At 44.4% G+C, this 22,296-nt stretch overlaps 1 protein-coding gene across 3 annotated transcripts in view; it reads right to left on the bottom strand.

Moving 5' to 3' along the window:
* Nucleotides 1-6,448: 6,448 nt before the first annotated feature.
* The window catches only part of MPPED2 (metallophosphoesterase domain containing 2), a 172,323-nt gene continuing 156,475 nt past the window's right edge, over nucleotides 6,449-22,296 (bottom strand). For all 3 annotated transcript variants that reach the window (XM_030864819.3, XM_060303392.2, XM_060303391.2), the window contains 3 exons: nucleotides 14,026-14,141; nucleotides 9,937-10,050; nucleotides 6,449-7,331 (listed from right to left, as the gene is read on the bottom strand). In XM_030864819.3, the coding sequence (XP_030720679.1) occupies nucleotides 7,213-7,331; nucleotides 9,937-10,050; nucleotides 14,026-14,141 (349 nt within the window). In that variant the 3' untranslated portion in view covers nucleotides 6,449-7,212. The remainder of the gene's footprint in view (nucleotides 7,332-9,936; nucleotides 10,051-14,025; nucleotides 14,142-22,296) is intronic.

Raw genomic sequence — 22,296 nt, 5'->3', positions numbered from 1 at the left:
TTTTTAATATTTTGAGGAACCTCCCTACTGTTTTATGTAGTGGCCAAACTCATTTACATTCCCACCAATAGTGCACAAGGGTTCCCTTTTCTCCACACCCTTCTTAACACTTATTTTTTGTTGTGATTTTGATGATGGCCATTCTGACAGGGGTGAGGTGATATCTCATTGCGGTTTTAATTTGCATTTCCCTGACGATTAGTGATGTTGAACATTTTTTCACGTGTCTGTTGGTAATTTGTATGTCTTCTTTGGAGAAATGTCTGTTCAGGTCTGATAAGAATTATCTTGATGTTCCTGTTTATCTTCCATTTCTGCTCCAATGATGTGCAAAACTCTGAAGGTTTAAGGGCCAGATGTCTCCAGCCTGGGGAGCAAAGTTCAAGGAAGTAGGACAAATTAAAAGAAGGAAGGGAAGTGCATTCATGCATGTAATACCCTTTCTCTTCCTGGTGAATATGAGTTCAAGACAGCTCATAGGAGAATCTCATTACTTGTTCAAATGCCTACACACAGCATCAATTGCCAAGCCCTAGTTTCCACCCCCTAGAACCCAACCCTAATGGTCACACCCACAGGAATACAAGCTCTTATATCCGAGAGTTATAAACCGCAGTGGACCCCTGGACCAGCTCTCCAGGAGACACTGGTCAGGAGGTATCAGTGCAGCCCAGGCCAAAGTCACCCTTCCATACAAGTTCAGAGCAGCATAAAGAAACACCTGCTAGGGCAATATTTCTCCGGGGAGCTATTTCAGATTCCACATAAGAGTAACTGGTGGCCTTGGATAAATCATTCCTTTCATTTATGTGCTGAACAGGAGAAAACAAGTCAACAACCGATGCATGCAAAAGCATTTGGAGGTGATGGATGAAGACATTAGGGTGCATTTTGTCAATGGCATGCCATTAGAGAAAACCATTTCACAGAGTAAATTAAGAAAACAAACCAGCTACGTGACCCACTCGGAATTGCCACTGGCCAGACCTTTTTTTCTCCTCCAGGAATGAAGCTGCATGGGATTGACATTATCATTATCACTCAGACTCCCTTTCCTAGGGTAGCTGCCTGTGGTTGTCTGAGACTTATACCCCCAGTGAGCACTTCCCCATAACGATGGTCACTCACATAACTGGAGAAACCTGTGCATCACAGGCTCTGACTTTCTTTTATTGCTGCCTTGAATTATTAATTAAATCTCTTATTTCTATTTAACTTCATGTGTCAATATCTTGCTTTTTGGACCAAATTATAAGGACTTTTCATGGCAAGAACTGGGTCTTACAAATGAAGCTTTCTAGTACATCACTAGGCTTACAGCGTTCAGTCAACATTTGTTGATTTCATCTGTGATTAATTTCTCCTATCTTTCTCATAGACCTGGCTATTTTCTGCTAAACACTGATTAATTTATTAAGAAAGCATTTCTTTGGAACTAAATGCTGGGAATGCAGAGACAGAAGACCTGGTCACTGACCTCAGGAAGCTCACAGGCAGACAGGCAGCAATCAGAACGTGGCGCAGGTAGAAGTATGTGTGTGTGTGGTGGGGGTGGCAGGTGAGGAGCTGTGACGGTATCAAGGGTGGGGTGGTGTTCTGGGTAAGGATAAGGGAGCTCAGGGAAGGCTTCTAGGAAATATGAGTCCCTTTAAGGATTAAGTTGTTACCGAAGCATTATTGCCGTTATGTGCGAGGGCATGTTGGTGAACCCAAGCATGGCGCGTTTGGGTTCCGAGTCATTTGCTATTTCAGGAGCTCCTACTGTAAAGCTCAGCCTATGCCCAAGGTCAGCCGCTAAGGTCGGGGCAGAAACGGGCTATGAAAGCACAGGCCCTTTCCCTTGGTGGGCGGGCTCTGAGAGCATCGGATACACCTCATGGTAACTGTGGCTTCATAAAAATCAAAGCTGATTGATGGGCGCGGGCTCTCCGCTTCGTGTGTTTAGTCTACCCGTGCTTTTAGTTCCACTGTGGCCATGCTTCCTAATGGAAATGCATTTTTCTCTCTCACCATTACCCAGATATAGATGCTCTCAGATATGAAAGGCCTTTTACCTCAAGATTTTTGTCTTGTAAGGCATCCCTAATTCCGGAAGGAAAGGAGTCGAGAAGAACCTACCACAAATGTTTTGTCGGGTAGCTCGGAGAGAGAGAGACAGGAATTTAAAGAGCTTGATTTATGTACGGCTTGGGTCTGCAGCTCCTTTACCCGGACTCAGTTCAGTTCAAGGAATTCACTTTCTCTTGGGAAGGGCTCTGACTAACAGAGAAAAATAAGCTAAATGTGTCTTTCTGCCTTTTTTTTTAAGAAAGTATGATGGGCAGCATAATAAAATCTTCCATTTTTTTATAATAGCTCACTGGGCCCAGAATCCTACTGATGTTATATCAACTCTGACAAATCCATTGTCAGGTAGGAAGTATCCCCATTACACAGGCGTGGAGCATGAGGCTGAGAGAAGTAAAGGAGCACATCCAAGGCTGCCCAGATGGTACATGGCATAGCTGGGATTTGAAAACAAGCATGACTGATGCCAAAGTTGGGGCCTCTTACCAGCTCCCAATGTCTTCCAGACTAGACATGCATGTCAAAATGCATGACAAAGAGCTGTCAAAGTTCAGAGGTAGCAAAGGCAGTAAGCATGTACCCATCTCTTTTGCAGGAGGAGGAACCAGCTGCCCATCGGAGGAACTGGCTGCCCAGCAGAGGAGGTGGACTGCTTGAAGTGAAAGAAAGTGAACTCTCGTGGGAACCCTTGGAGGTCAGTGTCTGAGTTTTTTTTTCAACTAATCTGGTTTAATAAGCCCCATATAGGCAGCTTGTTCTCTGCTACAAAATCATATTATGTCTGGCAAACTGATCGCCCCATCTTCTATTATTCCTGAATGTCAAGCTGAAAAAGCAGTTCATGTTCAAAATTGAGAGTCCAAATGCCAATGTGGGGCTACCTCTTTGAATTGCTGTGTAACCATGGCGGTGCCGCTGACCCTCTGAACTTCTCATAAGCTGCAGAGACTGACACCATGGGCACCAGGGAGGAGGGAGGCTTCTCAGAGAGGCTTTTGAATCAGTGTGGTTTTCTCTTCCATGGAAAGGCAGGATAGGAGCAGAAAGGTAGAGATGACATTTTGAAAAGGAAGGGAAAGTAGCTTTAAACTTCTGGAAGAGTCATACTAGAGAGTGGACAGACATGCAGCAATCCTGCTTCTTCACTACAAAGTAGGAGAAAAAACATTTTGTATTAAGAAGCTGACATCCAGAAGCGGACCTAGAGCTTTCTGTGAAACCACCCACTAAGACTGTCCAGTTCAGGAACTGTCCCCACACCCCATGACCTCCTGCCTCATGCCCAGCAGCGTTTCCAACTGCCTCAGCTTGCAGCCGAATTCTCAAAATTCACTTAATCTCTTAAATTGCGTTGGTTTAATAATTAAACAAAAAGTACCTTAAAACTTTTAGGAAAGTGGGAATAGGGCATGGGAAGACACTGGAAAACCAGAATAATATGTGGATGCTAATTCTGTCGAAGCAGCACATCCTTGCCGGATGAGGGTTGGGGGAGGGGGACATTATTCAGGGCCCAGCAAGTGTTTCATCTGCAATTGACAAATCCTCAATCCTCCCAGCTTCTGTTTCTCACTACTTAAGACCTGGGTCACAGTATTTATTTACTTAAGTGATGGAGATGGAGGCAGGCTTAATGCTGGCCACCTGTCAGAATAACAGTGACCTGCCTCTTAAGGGGATTTCAGCAACCCCTCAACTTCTTTATAAGACAAAAGGGCCTGGGGAGAAAATGTAGAGGAAAAAAAATCACTAATTGAGCTTGAAAAAGATGGTGAGATGAAATGTAAAGACCCAAAGGGCAAGCGAGGCTGAGATCCATGGTTACCGTTTAATGAGACTTGAAAGAGTACAGACTCCTTCCTCTTCTGAGATTAGATGGGATTTTGCAAACTATGATACCCAAACTGAAAAGTCAGTCTCCCTTATCTGCCTCTCGCAAATGCCCTTGGCGTCCTTCATATTCTTATAAAGAGAGATTTGTGAGTCTCCAAGGAAAGCAAACAAGCACGCTTTCTCGGAAATAATGCCCTTGAGAGTGAGACTTACAACAACTTCAACAACTGACTTACAACTTCAACTTACAACAACTTCATCATCATCATCACCCCCATTTTACAGGAAGGGTAAGTACCCAGCCAAAGGCATCAGTGCCAGTTCGAGATGGAGCCAGGACCTGGACAGGCACGCTGGTCTCTAGGCTCTGTGCTCTTCTGCACCGCGCTGTGCTGTGCTTCAAGCAGAGAGAATGGGCTTCAACTTGATGCAGTCATAAAGCCCCAGGCATTGTGCTCCAGCAGGCCCCTAGGTGAGGGATAGGAAGTACCTCCAGGCCTGCATCAGTCTTCTATCAGCTCTGGGAGGGCGTCAACTTTTCTGCCCCAGAAGCAGGGTGATGAAAAGAGCATGGGCTATGGAGTCAGACAGACCTTCCATTTTCCTAGGGAATGATTTTGAACCTTCCATTTTTCTAGGGAAAGTTATTTAACTTTTGGAGCCTCGGTTTCCGATCTAAAAAGTGGGGCTTATGTGACCTTTCCCAGGATTTTGTGAGGATTAGAAACAAAATATGAGACCCACTCATTAGAGTCACTGGTGACAGAAGGATAGAGAGCGCCTGGTGTCTAAGAGCTACTTCCGATATTTCCTTGGGACAGTCATCCTGGAAGCAGTTTACACATATGGATTGGCGAACCTGGACCGGCCAAAGGAAGCTCTGTCTGAGCCAGTCCACCCCGCAGATTTAGCAGACTGGGTTGCTTCCTGCTCCCACACAATGGAAAGCAATTTTAGTAAGTGCTTAGCTTAATTAGTTTGTGTCCAGATGTGCTCTCAAGGGCTGTGCACACACACATGTCATCATGATCACCCACCTGTCTCTGGAAAGCCTGTTTTTCCAGAAGTCTGAGCCTAACTCCCTGTACAGTAACCAGATGAAATTTCCATTCAGTCAACTCTCAGTCCAGCTCCCTGCGAATGAACCTGAAGTTACGACCGTCTTCTGCTGATGTGTCAGGTCAAGGTTCATCTCCCATGGCACATCTCAGCAACTATGGTCATGGACCACCTCCAGCTCTGGGTGGCCACCCAAGACACTTAATGAGTATTGAAAGTATGAGTCTGAGCTGGAATTCTGTCCTAGAACATTCTCTGCACTCTACTGGTACTGAAATCAAGAATTCTTTGCAGGAATTACACCAAAGGATGCACCATGGGGAGGAAGGAAGGAAGATGTGTCAGAATGCAGTCGAGCAGACACTGGAATGAAGACTTCCGGGGGTAGGAGAGACTGCAGATTCAAGATCATGCTGCTTAGAAATGGCTCTTCCAGAGAAAATAAAAAAGACAGAACAGGGTTTTTTCCACCCCACCCTCTGCCACCTCCGGGCTGCCACAGCATTCTAGCTGGGGACATCATTAAAAAAACAGTGACGGGGAGATGGTGACTGCTCCTAGGGATATAAGGGAACGTTGCAGGGGTTACTCCGTGACCCACTGGTTTACCCTCTCACGACCACACACACGTCCACAATAGCATCTTCAGCCTCCAGTGCACGGTCCCTCTGTTCCTGTAGAAATTACTATGGCCAAAGATGAAATCTTCACTCTCTGAAATCTACAGCCTGATAGATGACAGCGTGATGGAAGGAAAGAGTACACTGAGTGTCTTATCGATCTACCTGCCAGCCCATGAATGGCGGGTAATAAAAATTTATTGAAAATTAGAAAAAAAATGTCACTTATTCTGATTCCACTGAAAGGGAGTGCTGATGTTGCATATGAATAAATCCCTCCTTCCCCGGCACTAAACCATCATCCTCCCAACCGGCCAACCCTCCAAACAGCACGGATTTAAAAATCTTGCAATTTTATTTGCATATAAAGGCCGCTAGATATAGAATATCACAATAAATTTAAAGAAACAACTGCTTTCCTAAATTTCATTAACAAGATAACATAAAATAGAATAAAGCTCAACAGCATTTGCAATGGGAAAACAGAAATGACTATTAGCGACAATATCTTGTGCTAGCGCAGATTGCATCGACACACAGTGCAAAATGGGGGGTGGGGTAGGGAGAAGGAAGTAAGAAGACAATTCTGGGTATTTAAATATAAAGGACAACTAAGCCTTATTTTAGTCAGCTTCCATTGCATCCATTTAAGTCTATACACGCCTGTGACTGTACCTAGAAGTAACTCAAGCTCTTTAAGACCTTGAGTTCTGAGAAAATGTGTCAGCTCCTTCGGACTTCTGATGCCCTGCTTCAAGCACCCCTTTACAGTTGTACTGTCCTTGGCAATATTAAACTCCTAACTTAGTCATAATACACAAAAAATATTTATATATATAAACCCATATTGAAAAGGAGTCTGCACGCTCTTTTTTCTTTTTTTTTTTTTTACTGCATGAAATACCTGCTCTTGACAGATTCCATTTCCTTATTTTTAAAGCTAAAATAATTTAAAAGAAACAAACATACAATGAATCCTTGTATAATCACAATATGGATCTCACTAGCTAAGCCATCCTCTAAAAGAGGGCCGTTTTCTTCCCTCGACACAGCTTTCTTTATAGTGACAGTGTTGAAGAGAAGTCTTTTCCACGCCTACTTTTGTTGAAAAGATTGTTCTAAATCCGGGCCACGTCTGCAAAAAAGAAGCATTCCCAAGAAAAGCAACAACAACAAAACATCAAAAAATAAAATACTTCAGACAATACTCTTAAAACAGTTGTGCAAATCTGGGTGGTTTTTAAAACACTGCCTACCTGTTTCTTTTTTTTTTTTTTTTTTGTCTTTTTTTTTTTTTTCCAGCTTAAAGCATATTAAAATAAGACTTTTGTCACCTTTTCAAAAGAAAGCTTGGCTGTCCTTTGGCGAACACTAACAATTTACAATGGCGTGGCCTTTGAGAAAACAGAAGTCATTTTACAAATTCACAACGCTCCTTTGATTCCAAATGGATGCCCCATTTAAAAAAAAAAAATAAAGAAGAAGCACAACCTCTAGCATCATTTGTGTTCCAGCAATTTACAAAAAGAACTCACATGATCTGGAAATAAACAAGGAAGAGAATGTAAGTTTATAATTAGAAAAATGGCAGTTTTTAGACCTTTCCTCACATTCCAATTGGGCATTTGGAGGTTCAGGAACCCTGTGGGTTTGGAAGGTCAAATATAATTGGAGGGTTGGTCGGTTGAAAGCTGACTGTACACGTTGAGGCATTGATGTACGTTGTGTAACCGTCGGTCATAATGCCGTAACCTGTGGAGATAGAGTGTCACACTTACTGTAAAATATACAAATGACAGTGATTCAATGCAGGGCCATCAGACAAGGGAAACAAAAAGTCTTTGCCAGTGGGCAGTGAGATGAAATTCAGTAGAGCATCCCCCAGATATTACAGCTTTCAGAAGCTGCCTCCCAATTTTACTTTCTTTAAAGGGAGAATCCTCTACTTCAAAGAAAAGTGATTCTTTTTTCTTTCAACACTAGATTTTATTTCAACACTAGATTTGTTGGGGAGAGGCTGTGATTTCTTTACTAGTGAAAATAAAGAAAAAACAGCTTTTCCGCTTTTTAAAATATGATTTTCATTTCAAAGCCCTTGTATTAACTATCGAGTTCCAGGGAAGAGAATGAGTAACATAAGAAACCCCTCAGGGGCAAACACATCCATCATCCAAACCTCAAATGGGCTTCAGGACAGGTGAGAAGGAAAGAGTATTGCATTGGGAGTTGGGACAGGTGAACGCTTAGCTTCCTTACCTATAAAATAAGCTCTAAACTGCCTCAATGAAAGTTAACAATAAGTGACCTTATCTTACTTGAACTGTGTGGTTTTAATGCTGAGTTCCATTCCATCCAAAAGAATCAGGTAATCAAATGTCCAAGTGATCTGGACACCATAGGACACTGCTTCCTACGCTTACCTGGACACTGGATCAAGCAAAAACACTTCCCATAGGCAGTATAAACCTCTTGGGACCTATTGGAAGAAAGCTAAGAAAGTTTCTCTGGGTCTTTGGTACGTATATTCCTTTTAAAAGTTTTAACATGTTGAAATTTCTAGCAGGTTTGCAAATTTGCACATTTCCCTGGATACCTTATTTTGTCTTACAGCCTCTGCAATTAAGTTTGTAATTCTATGCTGGTATCAGGCTCTGTGAAAAAAGAAAATTATCAGGACTTATAGAAATAACTGATAAGATTTTTTTTCTTCCATTTGCTAAAATTTCTCCAAGTAAGCCTGTGGAGAGCTTAATGAGGGTCAATGGAAAAATTTCTTAAGAAAGGAAAAGAAGCATTTCAAATGTGCACTGTTTAGTTCTGGGGTCATAAAGTCTTGTTATCTCTCTCCATCAAGAGGTTGGTATTTGCCCTCTCTCTGCCCCCTTCAGCTGTCTTAAGCGAATAAAAGCAAGACAAAGTTTAGTTGAATATGATCTCCTCTCTTTTAAGCAAGTTTATTATTTTGGGACTTCAGTGGAATTCCCCAATTGTCTGGCTAGTTTAAAGCTAATTAATGACTAAAAGAAAAAAAAGATGAAATGCAAACTTATAGGCACGATGCAGGAATTCAAACCTGATAACTGCTCCCCAGAAATGCTATTTAGACACCATCTCGCATCCTATTCCCTCCCCTCAGCCTTTATCATGCCTTAGAGAAGTGCGCTCCTTTTCAGGGAGTATGGCTTAACGTCAGGGCAGGATGACATCCACTCTTGGGGAGCCGCCCCCCGCTGCCACTGCTTTCCATCCACTCAGCTCATGCCTGACTTGGAGCAAGATGGACTTTCTCTGGCCTCTGCAGGATGATTTTCAATATGCTGTTTATTACCTGCCTAGCCAGGAAGCCACTGGATTGAGGGCTTTGAAAAGCAAACTTTACTTTTTGCTGGGTCAGGCCTAAACTCCTCACCTGTTGCAGGTTCATAAATAACTCCAGAGAACAGCCGTAAGCAGGGGCTGCAGTGAATATGGAGGCTGCCTACATACACGCACCCACTGCACACAAATGTCTGTAACCAGGAGAGGCCGGTACGGCCAGAAAACCTAAGGCCTGCTGAAAGAGGCCTCGGGTCTGTCCCAAGGCCCAGTTACCCCTGGTTTGAAAAAGTCCGGAGAGACAAAACTAGAGTCCTGAAGGTTCCCGTGAGGCCTTCTGGTTCTGTGAACTTGATTCTAGATGACCTGGGAAAGCAGAAAACAGCCACTGGACCAGTTTCCACCTAGGGGAGATTTAATTACGCTGTTTAACCTCAGCTCGAGCGTATAGCACTGATGATTTCTGAGGAGTCTGAAATGGTTTTCTGAGATTAGTAAGGAAATGTCTGCCTGCAAATGTGTGGGTTCTATCACTGCAGTTCTGTATCTTTCATTGCACATCCAAAGTTATTTTTTAGACAGTCTTGTCTTCCTGGGTCTTTGTGTGTATTCCATATGAAACACAATATTTAGGCAGAAGAAGACATAGAAGTTATTTAGTCTAAATCCAGGCCATTTCTTCTGATGCTCTTAAAGAGAAAATCTGTCCTTTATTCCCTCAGGGCTTCTCTACAAACGGTGGTTATCAAACATTCTTCACTGGAGCCCTGAGATTCCAGAAATTGTCTGGGGTAGTGCTGGGTTTTCCAAAAGGTGGTTTCTTACTCTCCACTCTGCTTAAAAGAGAGCAGCTCCACAGAAAACACTTCTCAGCTTTATATATGTGTTTCTCCTAAGATTTCATCTCATGAAAGGGTTCCGCTGGGAAAAAGAGTTTGGAAACCACCACGCCAATTACTCCTGGTGTAACTAAGGTCCCCACTGTGAATGAGATCACGGATAATGACTCAACATGTTGTGAACTCCTTTCTCCCGGTCTTACCTTCATGGATTCCACCAAACACATGGAGTTTGGGCCGGACTCGCCTCTGGACTGTGTTTAAAAGCTCCACGCAGCCCACTCTCTGAAGTTCCTTTGGAACCCAGTCTCGAAAACCTAAGAGTAAAATGCAATCAATACTCTTAATTTTCTGTCTCCAGGTAAGGTTTCATTTAGACTTTCAGGAAGCCATAACTCACAGAAGGTTTATTACATGATCTGTAATCCTAGCCTCTCCATTAACGCTCACAATGGCTTTTAAGGAACTTTTCACTCGTCACTTTGTCTTCTTTAGGTTCTTGAATTTTTTTTCTTTTCTTTTTGGTTTCTCCTTTTTTTTTTTTTCTTCCTGTTAATTAACATTTTTTTTCTGTGAGAGATTTGATTTATTCAGCCCTGGGTTTCAACTCTTCATGGGCCCAATGACATTTATTCCCTGTAGTCCCATAAGCTCTCTTTCCTCTCAATTCAGTTACTTTCTCTCTCTTTTTTTTTTTTTTTTTTTGCGGTAAGCGGGCCTCTCACTGTTGTGGCCTCTCCCATTGCGGAGCACAGGCTCCAGACGCGCAGGCTCAGCGGCCATGGCTCACGGGCCCAGCCGCTCTGCGGCATGTGGGATCTTCCCGGACCGGGGCACGAACCCATGTCCCCTGCATCTGCAGGCAGACTCTTAACCACTGCGCCACCAGGGAAACCCCTTTCTCTCTTTTTTTAATTGTATCTCTCTTATAGCAGTCTACTTCAAGATGGTTCAGAGAAGAAGGGCTAGCAAGGGCTTCCTGTAAACTGGCCACAAGATGCCTTGCTCTCTTTATTTTCTTTTTCTTTTTTAAATTTTTGGCTGGGCCACGGGGCATGCGGGATCTTACTTCCCCGACCAGGACTCGAACCCACACCCCCTGCAGTGGAAGGGTGGAGTCTTAACCACTGTGCCGCCAGGGAAGTCCCACCTTACTCTCTTTAGACGCATCAGCTCTTAACCCTGGGTTCCTGATGGCCCAAGCTTGGGAATGCCACGTTCCTCCTCCAGTCTCCTCTTTAACAATAGTGCAACCACGGTGACCCTGTGGTGGCATGCATGAAGCTGGGGCTGATTGACTGTCTTTATGCAAAAGCCACTTCGTTCTAAGTCTAATGCAAAAAAATCCATAAAAACTGACATCAATCATAGCAAAAGTCAGCTATCTGAATGATTATGGCCCGGAATGGAATCCAATCACCTCAGTGGGATGGGGTAGAAAGAAAGCAGATAGGACAAAAGGCTAAATCATAATCAGTGGAAACCCATTCCATAGTTCCATTAGTTGATTTCTACTATTCAGAAATGATCAGGCAGAAAGGGACAGTCCAGCTTATTCCACTTCGTTTGGCAAACGGTAAAAATGAAGGTTTAGCATCTCTGTAAAGACGTGTTGGCTGGTGAGCGGCAGAAAATATGGGAAAAACACCAGATACAAGTAGGGACCCTATAAAAATCCAATCAGGGATTTCAAAACTTGGTTAATTAGAAGGAAAATTCTCTAATCCACAGTGATCGGCATATTCCCTCATGGATGTGTTTTTCTTGAAGAGGGAAAACATCTCATTTCACATGCAATCGCCTAAGAAAGTGTCTTGCTCGTACCATAATAGTGAAGTCCCATGTGCCATGGCTCCTTTAGCAGGAGAGAATTCAAGGCCAATCCCCACGCCCACCCCCTATCTCCTAGTCCAGAATGTTCACAAAAATCCCAATAACTACACTGATTAAGGCTCAACATTACCTTATGAAAACTTTGCCTGACATTTTATTTTGGAACTCCCTGATGTAGGTCTTACTCTGCTATATGCACAGCCACTCTCTGGATTACTCCATCTTAACTACAACGAGAGGGATGGTAGCCTCTCTATTAAGAGTTCCTGGAGGGGGCTTCCCTGGTGGCGCAGTGGTTGAGAGTCCGCCTGCCGATGCAGGGGACACGGGTTCGTGCCCCGGTCCGGGAAGATCCCACATGCTGCGGAGAGGCTGGGCCCGTGAGCCATGGCCGCTGAGCCTGCGTGTCTGGACCTGTGCTCCGCAACGGGAGAGGCCACAACAGTGAGAGGCCCGCGTACCGCAAAAAAAAAAAAAAAAAAAAAAAAGAGTTCCTGGAATGTCTGAATTCTTTGGAGGCCAGAATGCCACTTGCTTTTGTACCAAAATTAATGACTTGATGAAGTCTGTGAATGAACTGTTCTGTTCAAAGTTATATTCCAAATAATACTTCAGGTATGTAAATGTTTCTATGCTGAGGACGCCCGAGTCCCTCACAGTACACAGCCTAAGGGGGATTAAGCCTGCACCCAGCTAGGCTGCTCAGGGGAAGGATCAGGTTGGCTGGGATGTGGTCTCTGTAGGGTCTCGCTGTGTAACTCATGCTGAGCAGAATATTTAGCCAGCAATTCAATGATTTGGTTAGTCTCTAATGATTGCAAAATAGGGAAATGAATTAATCATGGCTTGATAAAGGTTATTGATAAGTATAATCTTGTAAAGTATGGAGGGGGCAGGATGGGGTAGGGAAAGAGCATGGGGATGGCGATTCTGAAGCTTTGAAAAAAGTCAGGAAGTGCTGATCTTGTGCAAATCTGTACAATTTCCCGGCCTGCACCAGAACTGCCTTCCCTTCTCTTGCTTCCCTCCCACCCCCCATCATGAAAATGTGCCACTGTGGCTCATGCCCTGGTCCTCCCTTCCGCTGTTTCTTTGTGAAACACAGAGCACTTCCCTTGTAAGGGCAGGAAGGCAGCACTAAGTGGCGTGAAGGGGAAAATATCTACAAAGATTAAATTCACATTAGGGGATGCGTGTTAGATTTTTTATTTTTCAGGCCGACAGAGGAGGGAAGTGACATGGATAGTAACCCCAAACCACAGGAAAAAAATGATGAACATCATTTATTTTTGTATTGCTTTCCTCCTGTCTCCAAAGCAAGATGATCACGAAAACTTTTCTAGCCCTGTACATTTAACAATTTGTTAAGAGGATAGATTTCATGTTATGTGGTTTTTCATAAAATTTTTTAAAAGAGGAAACTCTCCTACTAAAAGGGAAACATCTGGATTGCCTGAGCATACCTTAGTTTGACAAGGAAGGCTGCTGGTGTAATAGACACCCAGTAGATGGGAAGATCAAGGTGGTAGTCCTGTTTGAAAAATGTTCTGTGGCTAAACCAAACCACTAACAAGCTCATGAATAATTAGAAGATTATTATATAAATCAAACAATCATCTTCTGACCTATAATCTGGGTGACTGAAGGTAGCTTTGAAGCGTATTGGCAATCTAAGCCTGGATGCAGGTTCACTGTATCTATAAGATGAGTATCTTTTTTTTTTTTGCGGTACGCGGGCCTCTCACTGTTGTGGCCTCTCCCATTGTGGAGCACAGGCTCCAGACGCGCAGGCTCAGCGGCCATAGCTCACGGGCCCAGCTGCTCCGTGGCATGTGGGATCTTCCTGGACCGGGGCATCAGCAGGCGGACTCTCAATCACTGCGCCACCAGGGAAGCCCATAAGATGAGTATCTTTAAGTAATATTCAACGTAAGTCCTTACTAAACACCTTAGCTAAAAAAAGAGAAAAAAAAAAAGGATTCTTTTCTTGTATAATTAGCTTGATGTTATACTTAAAGATCTCCCAGGTTCCACTACTATATGGGAAAGGAAAATGAACTACTTTGAACGAAAGTTTCCATCATTTCATTACCATTCAAAAGCCCTGTGATTGGGAGGTCTGTGTCTTCCTTCCATTCCCCCTCCCACTCCCTCACTCCAAAGTGAATATAGTTCTTAAAATAAATTATCAAGCTCAAAAGACTGTGGTGCTCTATACTCATTTGATTTTCCCTGACCTGACTAAATCAAAAAATTTAATTTCAAGAACACCTGTAAGCCCAGCAGAACTGCTGAGTTCAATGATCATACTGGGTTTCTTTAAAGACACTGACTTTTCTTTTTGTATTCACTTTTTTTTTTTTTTTGGAGGAAAATGATTATGTCCCTGAAGCATTATTCATTATGCTTGGGAAAAAAAGGCATCACGTATGACGAAAGTACACCTTTGCTTCACTTACCGAGAGGAGGTCCGTGTGTCATGAGTATGTCGATGCCCTCAGGGATAAGGTTCCACTTGTCCAGCAGAGACTGACCTCTGGGCAGGTTAAAGCCCCAACCATTAAACCACGGGGTCCTTTGGGGGAGATAATGCACATGGTATCAGGCCAGCAGAGCCACGTTTCCGCTCTACACTATTTCTCTCTCGCACATTCCCCCACGGTTTGCATTGCTCTCTTTTCTCTTTTTGATGGTTGGCCCTGGCAGCAGGATGCTTTTTTGTTGACTGCTTCAAAACCAATTCATTTGAAAGCAAGTGTGGAGCCTACAAATTGTCCAACTAGAAAGAGGCACGGGAGCCTTTACAGTGGAGACTTTCCCAGCAGACCCCTATCAAAATCTTAACACTGCTTTGTCTTCCCCCAAATCTCAGTGCTTCCTAAAGATGCCCAGCCCAGATCCGAAGCATGTCCATCCTTCCTGCAGTGCCTCGGGGCTAAGAAATTCCATCAGCCCTCCTTCTTCCTCCCCATCACTGTGGAATGGCTTCACTAGAAAGATTCTTACTGAAATCCTTGGGGAAAAGGACAAGTGCTCCGAAGGCAGAAACCACACACAGAGATGTTCTGAACATCCCGGACTGAGAATGCTGAAAAAATATTGCGGGGGGTGGGGGTGGGGCTCTGAAAGGTGAGGTGGGACACTGAACAAAAAGCCAAAGTGGAACTTTCCTCCGGTCACCAAAGGGAAGATTTCTGGGGACACCCCTGTTCACTCTGGAATCCAATCTCCTGACAGTGAATGTGAGCATTCCACCCTCTCGGGAACTTCTGCTCCAGGAATAAGTTTCTGAGATTGATGCTCTACGTAGAAACGAATGGCATCTTCATCCATCCAGTGAGCATTTCTAACTGGAGCTGAAAACGTCTCTACCATGTATAATAACGGGAGGATGATCAAGTTTTCTCTACAAATACTACAGGCTACATCACATCAGAACAAAACAGTTCCCAATGCTGTCCTATTCCCAAACATCTAGATGTAACCATTATTTTTTGAAACTGACTCTCTTTGTCCTGGAGGAAATTCCAGTTTGCTAGGGCATAGGCGTCAAAGACAAGTTGGTCAATGTTCTGGCTAAGCCCAACTTCTGCCTTCAGCTTAAGCTGCCCCTTCCACGCCTACTGAGAGAGGTAACCCTGTGTACAAGAGCACCTGGTCTGTCACAGCTAATCAAACAGGGGGCATTATTATTTAAAGCCAATCATGGCCCAGACTAACCAGTGTCTTTCAATACTCTGCACTCAGAAACACTAACCATCATTCATTTGGTGGTGGGCATGCCTAGTCAAGGCCAGAGGTGAAAGGATGGCCCCTGAAAGCCATGTGAAAATTCACCTTACAGGTAAGAACCGCAGTTCCCACTGAGGTGCCTGAGAGAGTAAGTTCCAGAGATAAGAGACTGTGTGGCCTCAGCTCGAAAAAGAGAAACCAAGGAAGTATCTGACTTGGTCCCTAACCACTTTCCAAGTCCCTAAGCCATCCTCAGGAAGCTTACTTGTAATAACAATAGCTATATAACAACAGTAATCGTTATTATAGTTATTATTTATTGAGTGTTTGCTCTATGTCAAGGTACTATTCTAAGTACTTTATTTGTATCGACACACTGAAACCTCACAACCAGCTCATGAGGTGGGTGCTATTATTAACCACATTTTACAGATGAGGAAAATGAGGTACAGAGAGCTCAAGTAAATAGAGCCAATAAATTGGACATAAACCCAAGCAGTTTGGTTCCAAAACCCAGACTCTTAACCTGCATGCAATTCCCCTTCTTTTATACTACCTGAATTAACTTACTACTTGCCCTGAGTGAGCCCCCTCTGTACTCTTTCAAGTTTGAGTGTCTTATTGCTTAACGCCAAACGAGCACTGGACTAGAATAACACAGCCCTAAGATGCTTAAGTGCCCACCAATAGTTTTTGCCTAGCCAGCTCTTTCTGCCTTCTTCTGGTAACAACATTTTAATTTCTATGGAGTACCTTTCCCTCCCCCGCTCAGTACATGTGCTCTGGTAAGGCTGACTCATCTCTGCTCAGAATGAAGCGCGTATGGCCTCTCCGTGAGCAGTGACTGGTCTAGGGATGTGCATATGACCCAAGTTGGGCCAGTGAGCGCCATCCTCAGGATTTTGTTGGTGCTACCTAAAGAGAAGTCATAGTTTCCTCTCTTTCCTATCTTGAGAACTACGTAAGCCTGCTACTGCCTGGGAGCTATCTCGGCCACCATGCAGATAAGCTTGTGCTTGAGAAGCAAATCACCACAAAGAATGCGAAGCCAAGAAGCAGAGTGCTTTGATGACCTTGTTGGACCCGGGGAACCAGCTGTGCCTGAAGCCAATCACATTTTTCTTCCAAGTATGTAAACCAGCAAAATCCTTTTCTTCTGATTAGCTTGAGTTAGATCCTGTTTCTTGCAACCGAAAGAGTCCTAATATATACAGTCACTGTATTTAGTGTAGAAACGACTTATGTACCTATTGGCAATGATTACCCACCCCCCAAGATGTCCACGTCCTAATTCCCGGAACCTATAAATATGTTACCTTACATGGCAAAGGTGGATTAAAAGTTTGTTTGGGAGCTAATCAGCTGACCTTAAACTAGGGAGATTATCCTGGATTACCTAAGGAGGACCCAGTGAAACCACAAGGTCCCTAAAAGTGGAGAAGGGAGGTAGAAGAGGAAATTAAAGAGGTGCAATGTAAGAAGGACTTAACCTGCTGTTGATGGCTTTGAAGAGGAAGGAAGAGGAACATAAAGCCAAGGAATGTGGGCAGTGTCAAAAAGCTGGAAAAGGTAAGCAGAGAAAACAAATGCTCCCACAGAGCCTCCAGAAAGGAACACAGCCCTGCCGACACCCGGATTCCAGCCCAGTGAGACCCGTGTCAGGTTTCTGACCAACAGATGGTGAAGCAATAAACGTGTCGTTTTAGATGAATGGATAAAGAAGAGGTGGCATATATACACAATGGAATACTACTCAGCCATAAAAAAGAATCACATTTTGCCATTTGCAGCAACATGGATGGACTTGGAGGGTCTAATGCTAAGTGAAATAAGTCAGACAGAGAAAGGCAAATACTGTATGATATCACTTATATGTGGAATCTAAAAAATGCAACAAACTAGTGAATATAACAAAAAATAAGCAGACTCACCAGATATAGAGAACAAGCTAGTGGTTACCAGCAGAGAGAGGGGAGGAAGGAAGGGCAATATAGGGGTAGGGGAGTAAGAGGTACAAACTATTAGGTCTAAAATAAGCTACAAGGATATATTGTACAACACGGAGAATATAGCCAATATTTTATAATAACTATAAATGGAATATAACCTTCAAAAATTGTGAACCACTATATTGTATGCCTGTATATATAATATTGTACAGCAACTAAACTTCAATTAAAAAATACATTAAAAAATAAATATATGTTGTTTTATGCCACTAAATTTGTGGTGATTTGTTACAGAAGCAATAGGAAACTAATACGGTATCTAAACTGTCTGAGCTGGTTATAAAATCCACGGACTGTGAGTGGCCTGAGTCTCACCTGGTACACAGCGCGTGTTCAATCAACACAGCCCTTCCACAGCCACACTGTCTTGCTCGGCTAGGTGCAGTGCTTTTAGTTTCCTCTGAGGAAAAGGCAGTGCTCACTTTCTTATCCCAGTCTGTCAGGGATGCACCAGGCATCGTGGGTATGGGGGTGAGGCCTCGTAGACCCTTTCAGAGCTTTAATGAGTCCACCCTGCTCTCTCTTGCCTTCTAGGACTCCCAGACTGCAGGATGGTAAACATTTTCATTAGACTCTAAAATAGAGTTTTCCCAGTTTGGGATACCCATCTTTCCCCTTTACTTTACAATAATAATCCTCTTCCAAGATTTGTTTTAAAAGTAAAAAGAAAAAAAAAAAAAGGCAAGTTCAGAACCCAGTGAAGATTCAGTGAGCATTCTGGCATGAGAGAGAGAAAAATAAGCAAAAACATCTGTTTTCCTAGATTTTGCAAACAAGCTTCTGGGCCTATGGTTCCTGTCTGAATGGCGAATAAAGAAGGGTTTGAAAGAGTCCCAAGCACACCCAAGTAGTTGGTACAATGAGGGGCTCTGATTTCACTGCCAGAGTCTGTCTGAGGGCAGTCAGCCCCTGAACCCCGAGGATATCCCAGGGGCTTCCAGCGTCAAAGAACGGGACTTATTTTTTTCACTCTTTCCAGTTTTCCCTCATAGAACTTTCTCTTGGAAACCTACAGCCCTATTCCCCCAGGAAATGCTCAGTTTTACAAGTGCTCTGTAAAAGATTAAGGCAGGTCCATGGTCTAGAGGTCCCTTAAATTTTATTTGGTTAATGTTAAGCCTGTGACAAAGCCCAGACATTTCCAAGTTAAGGGTAAACTTTGAAAATGTTGGGCTTTTCTTTTGACTCAAACCTGTATGTACATGAGACAGAGGTTAAGTTATATGAAAGCGAACATTTATTAAGTCCCTGATCCGTTTTTACGTAGGGGTTTGGTTTTACATAGGCTATTACATTTAACTCCTCATAACAATACTCGGGCTAGGTATTATCAGCTCTGTTTTTAGATTAAAAACCTGAAGATCAGTGATATCAAGTAATTTGTTCACTTTCCTAGGATTAGTAAGTGGCGGAACTGAGATCTGAACCCAGACCTGCTGGCTGCAAAGCCGATGTTCTTTCTTTGCACAATGCTGAATTAAAACCATCCAGCCCAGTTTTGGTTTTGGCTCTCACATACATAAAGTAAACAAGGCCGATCCATACGGTCTCTGAGGCTGTGCACTGTGCAACTCCAGAGGGCTCCATGGCATTGTGGGATGGAAGGGGCTCTTAGTGAAAATGCAGTGTGAATTCAACAATGCTGGTACGGCTTCTCTGGGATGCTTTCTGTTCCTCTAGATCCCCTAGATCAGGCCTTTTCCATAATACAGTGACCAGGAAATGGGAAAAGCAGCCCAGTGATGGGCTCCAGAATTATCCCAGCATGGTGTAATAAGTGGGGCATACAGAAATGGGAGACCCATGTGCTAATTTGCATGCTGGCATCAATTCGCTAATGCACAAGACCCTTGGATAAGAGAAGGTCCTCAGTGGGCCAGTTTCCTCATCTGAGCAAAGAATGAATGGGTGGATGTGATTACGGGAGTTCAGGATTGCTTTTAGGCTGCAGAAATCTTATGCAGAAGCCCCAGACCCAAAGCAGGTATGTGCAGGGGTGTTTCTTGCCAGGGGACGAGGACGAAGGGGCTCTGAGCCTGTTCACTCACTCAGCCCCCTCCTCCTTTCTGACCTACGCCTCTGAGCACAGCTGGCAAAACCTGACACTCGATAATCTTTCTGTGATCTAGAAATCCCCAAATTCTGTCATTCTGTGCAGGCTATCAATGTTCTGAGTAACTGCTGTGAATTGCCCTCAATGAATTACCTAAATTGCCTGTAAAGGACCAAGTCCAGTGTGGGAGAAATAGCTGCACAGAGCAGAGACCGACTGTGTCAGCATCAATGAATAATGCTTTATCCAGTTGAGTTTCAACCTGAAACACGAAACCCCAGCAGTGAGCCCCCCAGGAGTTCACTGGGAAACGTGTGCACAGCCGACCTCCCGAGCCCCACAATGAGTTTTGTTCTGTAGCAGTGGGGAGGCGAGGGGGGAAAGGAGGAGGGAGGAGGGAGGAATCCAAGGGAACAATGTCTACTGCCTTGGCCAAGGACTTAATAATTAGCTGTGACTAACAAATGCCACATGGGAACCGACTTGTAAGAAAATGTCCCACAAAGCACCCTATTGCCAGTGGGCCAATCCGAGCCCACGACCGCCCCTCCTAGACAGGGATTAGAAAATCCTGGAAGGAAGGGGAGTACTTCAGCTGCCTGAAGCCAGTGGACCGAAGACTCAGACGGATGGAAGCTGGGGATGCTTTCAAGGCGCCCTTCCCCTTATTCTCAGAATTAGAGGCACTTGGCCTCTCGGGGCTGAGAGTCCAGGGGCAGGTGCTGCGGGAGTCCACATAGGCAGAACTTGTTCCAAACAATGTCAATACAAAACAGGTTTGCTCTCTGGAAGCACGTTGAGATTAAATCACTGCAAAGGTCATCTGTGTTTGCCGTACACAATGCTGTGGTGTGGGCGGAAGGGAGCTGCCGGCGCATAAATCCCAGGTTTGGACAGGTGAATGGCCGTTCACTCCCCGACCAACTTCGGGGGGGGCTGGGTGCACCCCAGGAAAGCAGGATTTGGAAATGAGCAATTGGTACTTGTTCAACTCAGATGGGCTACTCAGGTTCACTGCCCTGGTGTTGGTCAGTGTGGACAGACTCCCCATGGACCCTGGGTCCTGGGCGGACGGCATCACAAAGACTTGGGGTTCTTCTGAATACAGTCTCCTGGGTGCCCGCTGCAGAGATTAGGGCTTGAGATTCTGCAGGAAAGCTGTGAAGGGGAAAAGTGCAAGCTCACGAGCACCCAGACTTAATGAAAGGGCTGGCGTGTTGGCTGTGCCGCTTAAAACTACGAGAACCTGGGGGTTTTGTGAAAGTTAAGCCATTCTTGTTTTGGAGGCCGTGGGTACGAGTGTGTATTATGGGGTCAAACAGACCCATGTTCAGTAGGTCTGCTGCTTACTGGCTTCTCTGATCCTGTCTCCTCATCTTTCAAAAAGCAGCAGAATATCCACCCACGTGGATAAAGTGAGATAATGAGATAATTTATGTAAAATTCTGGCCGAGAACTGCCAGCGACTATTAATGTGCAGCTTCTAATTTATACATGATATACATTAGCAGTGTGTGTGTGTGTGTGTGTGTGTGTGTATACACACACACACACACACACAAGATTGCTCATGTTATTCTTTTCTCTCTAGAGTTTCTCAAGCTATGGCTCATCAAATCACAGACCCTGCTGCTCCAGACTCTGGAAAAGTCCCCAGTGCACAGGCAAGCATTACTAGACGGCTAGATAGAGGCTGATTTCCTCCGGCTGATTACTTATTAAAAGGCGCTTCCTCGGCTCACTTTTGAGTGGAAGTTTTTCAGAAAGGCACTCCCTCCCTCGCCTGGCGGCCGGCTCAGTCTTGCATAGACAATCCTGTGGAACGTGAGAGCACAAGGTAAAACGGTTAGTCAAGCTGCTTGGCCGGCAAGTACAGGTGGCTAGATTTTGACAGGATTTTAAATTGGCGAAGTTCAAGGAAGGGGTTCACTTTGGGTCCTTGGAATATTTATAATAGGGGGCTCAGAGAGGTTCACTGCAGGAATCGACATACTACTAATTAAAGCCATCACCACCGCCTGGCACCTCTGTGAAGCAAAATTCAGAAACCAGGAGCCAATTTCCACAATCCCTTTCTTTTCTAAATGGTGGTGTTTCAGAATTGCAACCTCTTCCACGCCCGGCACTCCCAGCCACCATCGGCCCTCTCCGACTACACATCACACCAGGTCCAAGGGAAGCTAATTTAACCACCGCTGGTTAAAATCACACCGCACTTCACAGCGCCTTTCACATGCCATGAAGCTGTCATGATAATTCTTGATCTCTGGCTCACCTGACAGCTCAGCCCTCCCTTGACTGCAAAGCTTCCCGTCAGTTAGAAATAGCAGTTTCCCTGGCACCAGATGTGTCATCCTGCACATCCAGATGAAAGGCAGACACCTGCCCCGCTCCCCTCCTTGCTTCCCTTTCTCTCCATTGCTCTGGAGTTTGTTTAAGAAGCCAGCCTTCTCCCTCCCCAAGTCCCTCCACTTGGCAGCCTGGAAGTTACTCTTCCATGCAATTAAAAGGCTGTCTTGCATTAGCCCACGGAAGAACGTCACATCTTGTGCAGCAAAGAGACGCACACGGTAATTGACATCACTAGGAGAGAGATGCAAAGCTTCACTTCAGGGCAAGATTGACACCTCTGGGCAGCTGCCTGGGAAGAGCCTGCCTCACCCAAACCAGGACTCAGCTGCCTCCAAAGGGCAGTGCCGGCTTCTCTCACACCAGCTGTCCAGTCCCGTCACTTCACTACGGCTTTGTAGATTGGTCTTTCGTTATAAGGTCCTTGGGATGAAAAGAGATCCTGTTTTGATAAAGGGAAGGCCTGGTTGAATAATATGGTCTGCTGCCATAGACAGGATAGGAACAAATCATACCCAAGGTAGTCACCTGGGGCCCATGAGCTACAAATAGGGTTTTCGTAAACCAAGGCAGCACACACCGCTGTC

This window comes from Globicephala melas, chromosome 8, assembly GCF_963455315.2.
Source record: "Globicephala melas chromosome 8, mGloMel1.2, whole genome shotgun sequence".
Taxonomy (NCBI): Eukaryota; Metazoa; Chordata; class Mammalia; order Artiodactyla; family Delphinidae; genus Globicephala; species Globicephala melas.
This window is presented reverse-complemented; position numbering and strand designations above follow the sequence as displayed.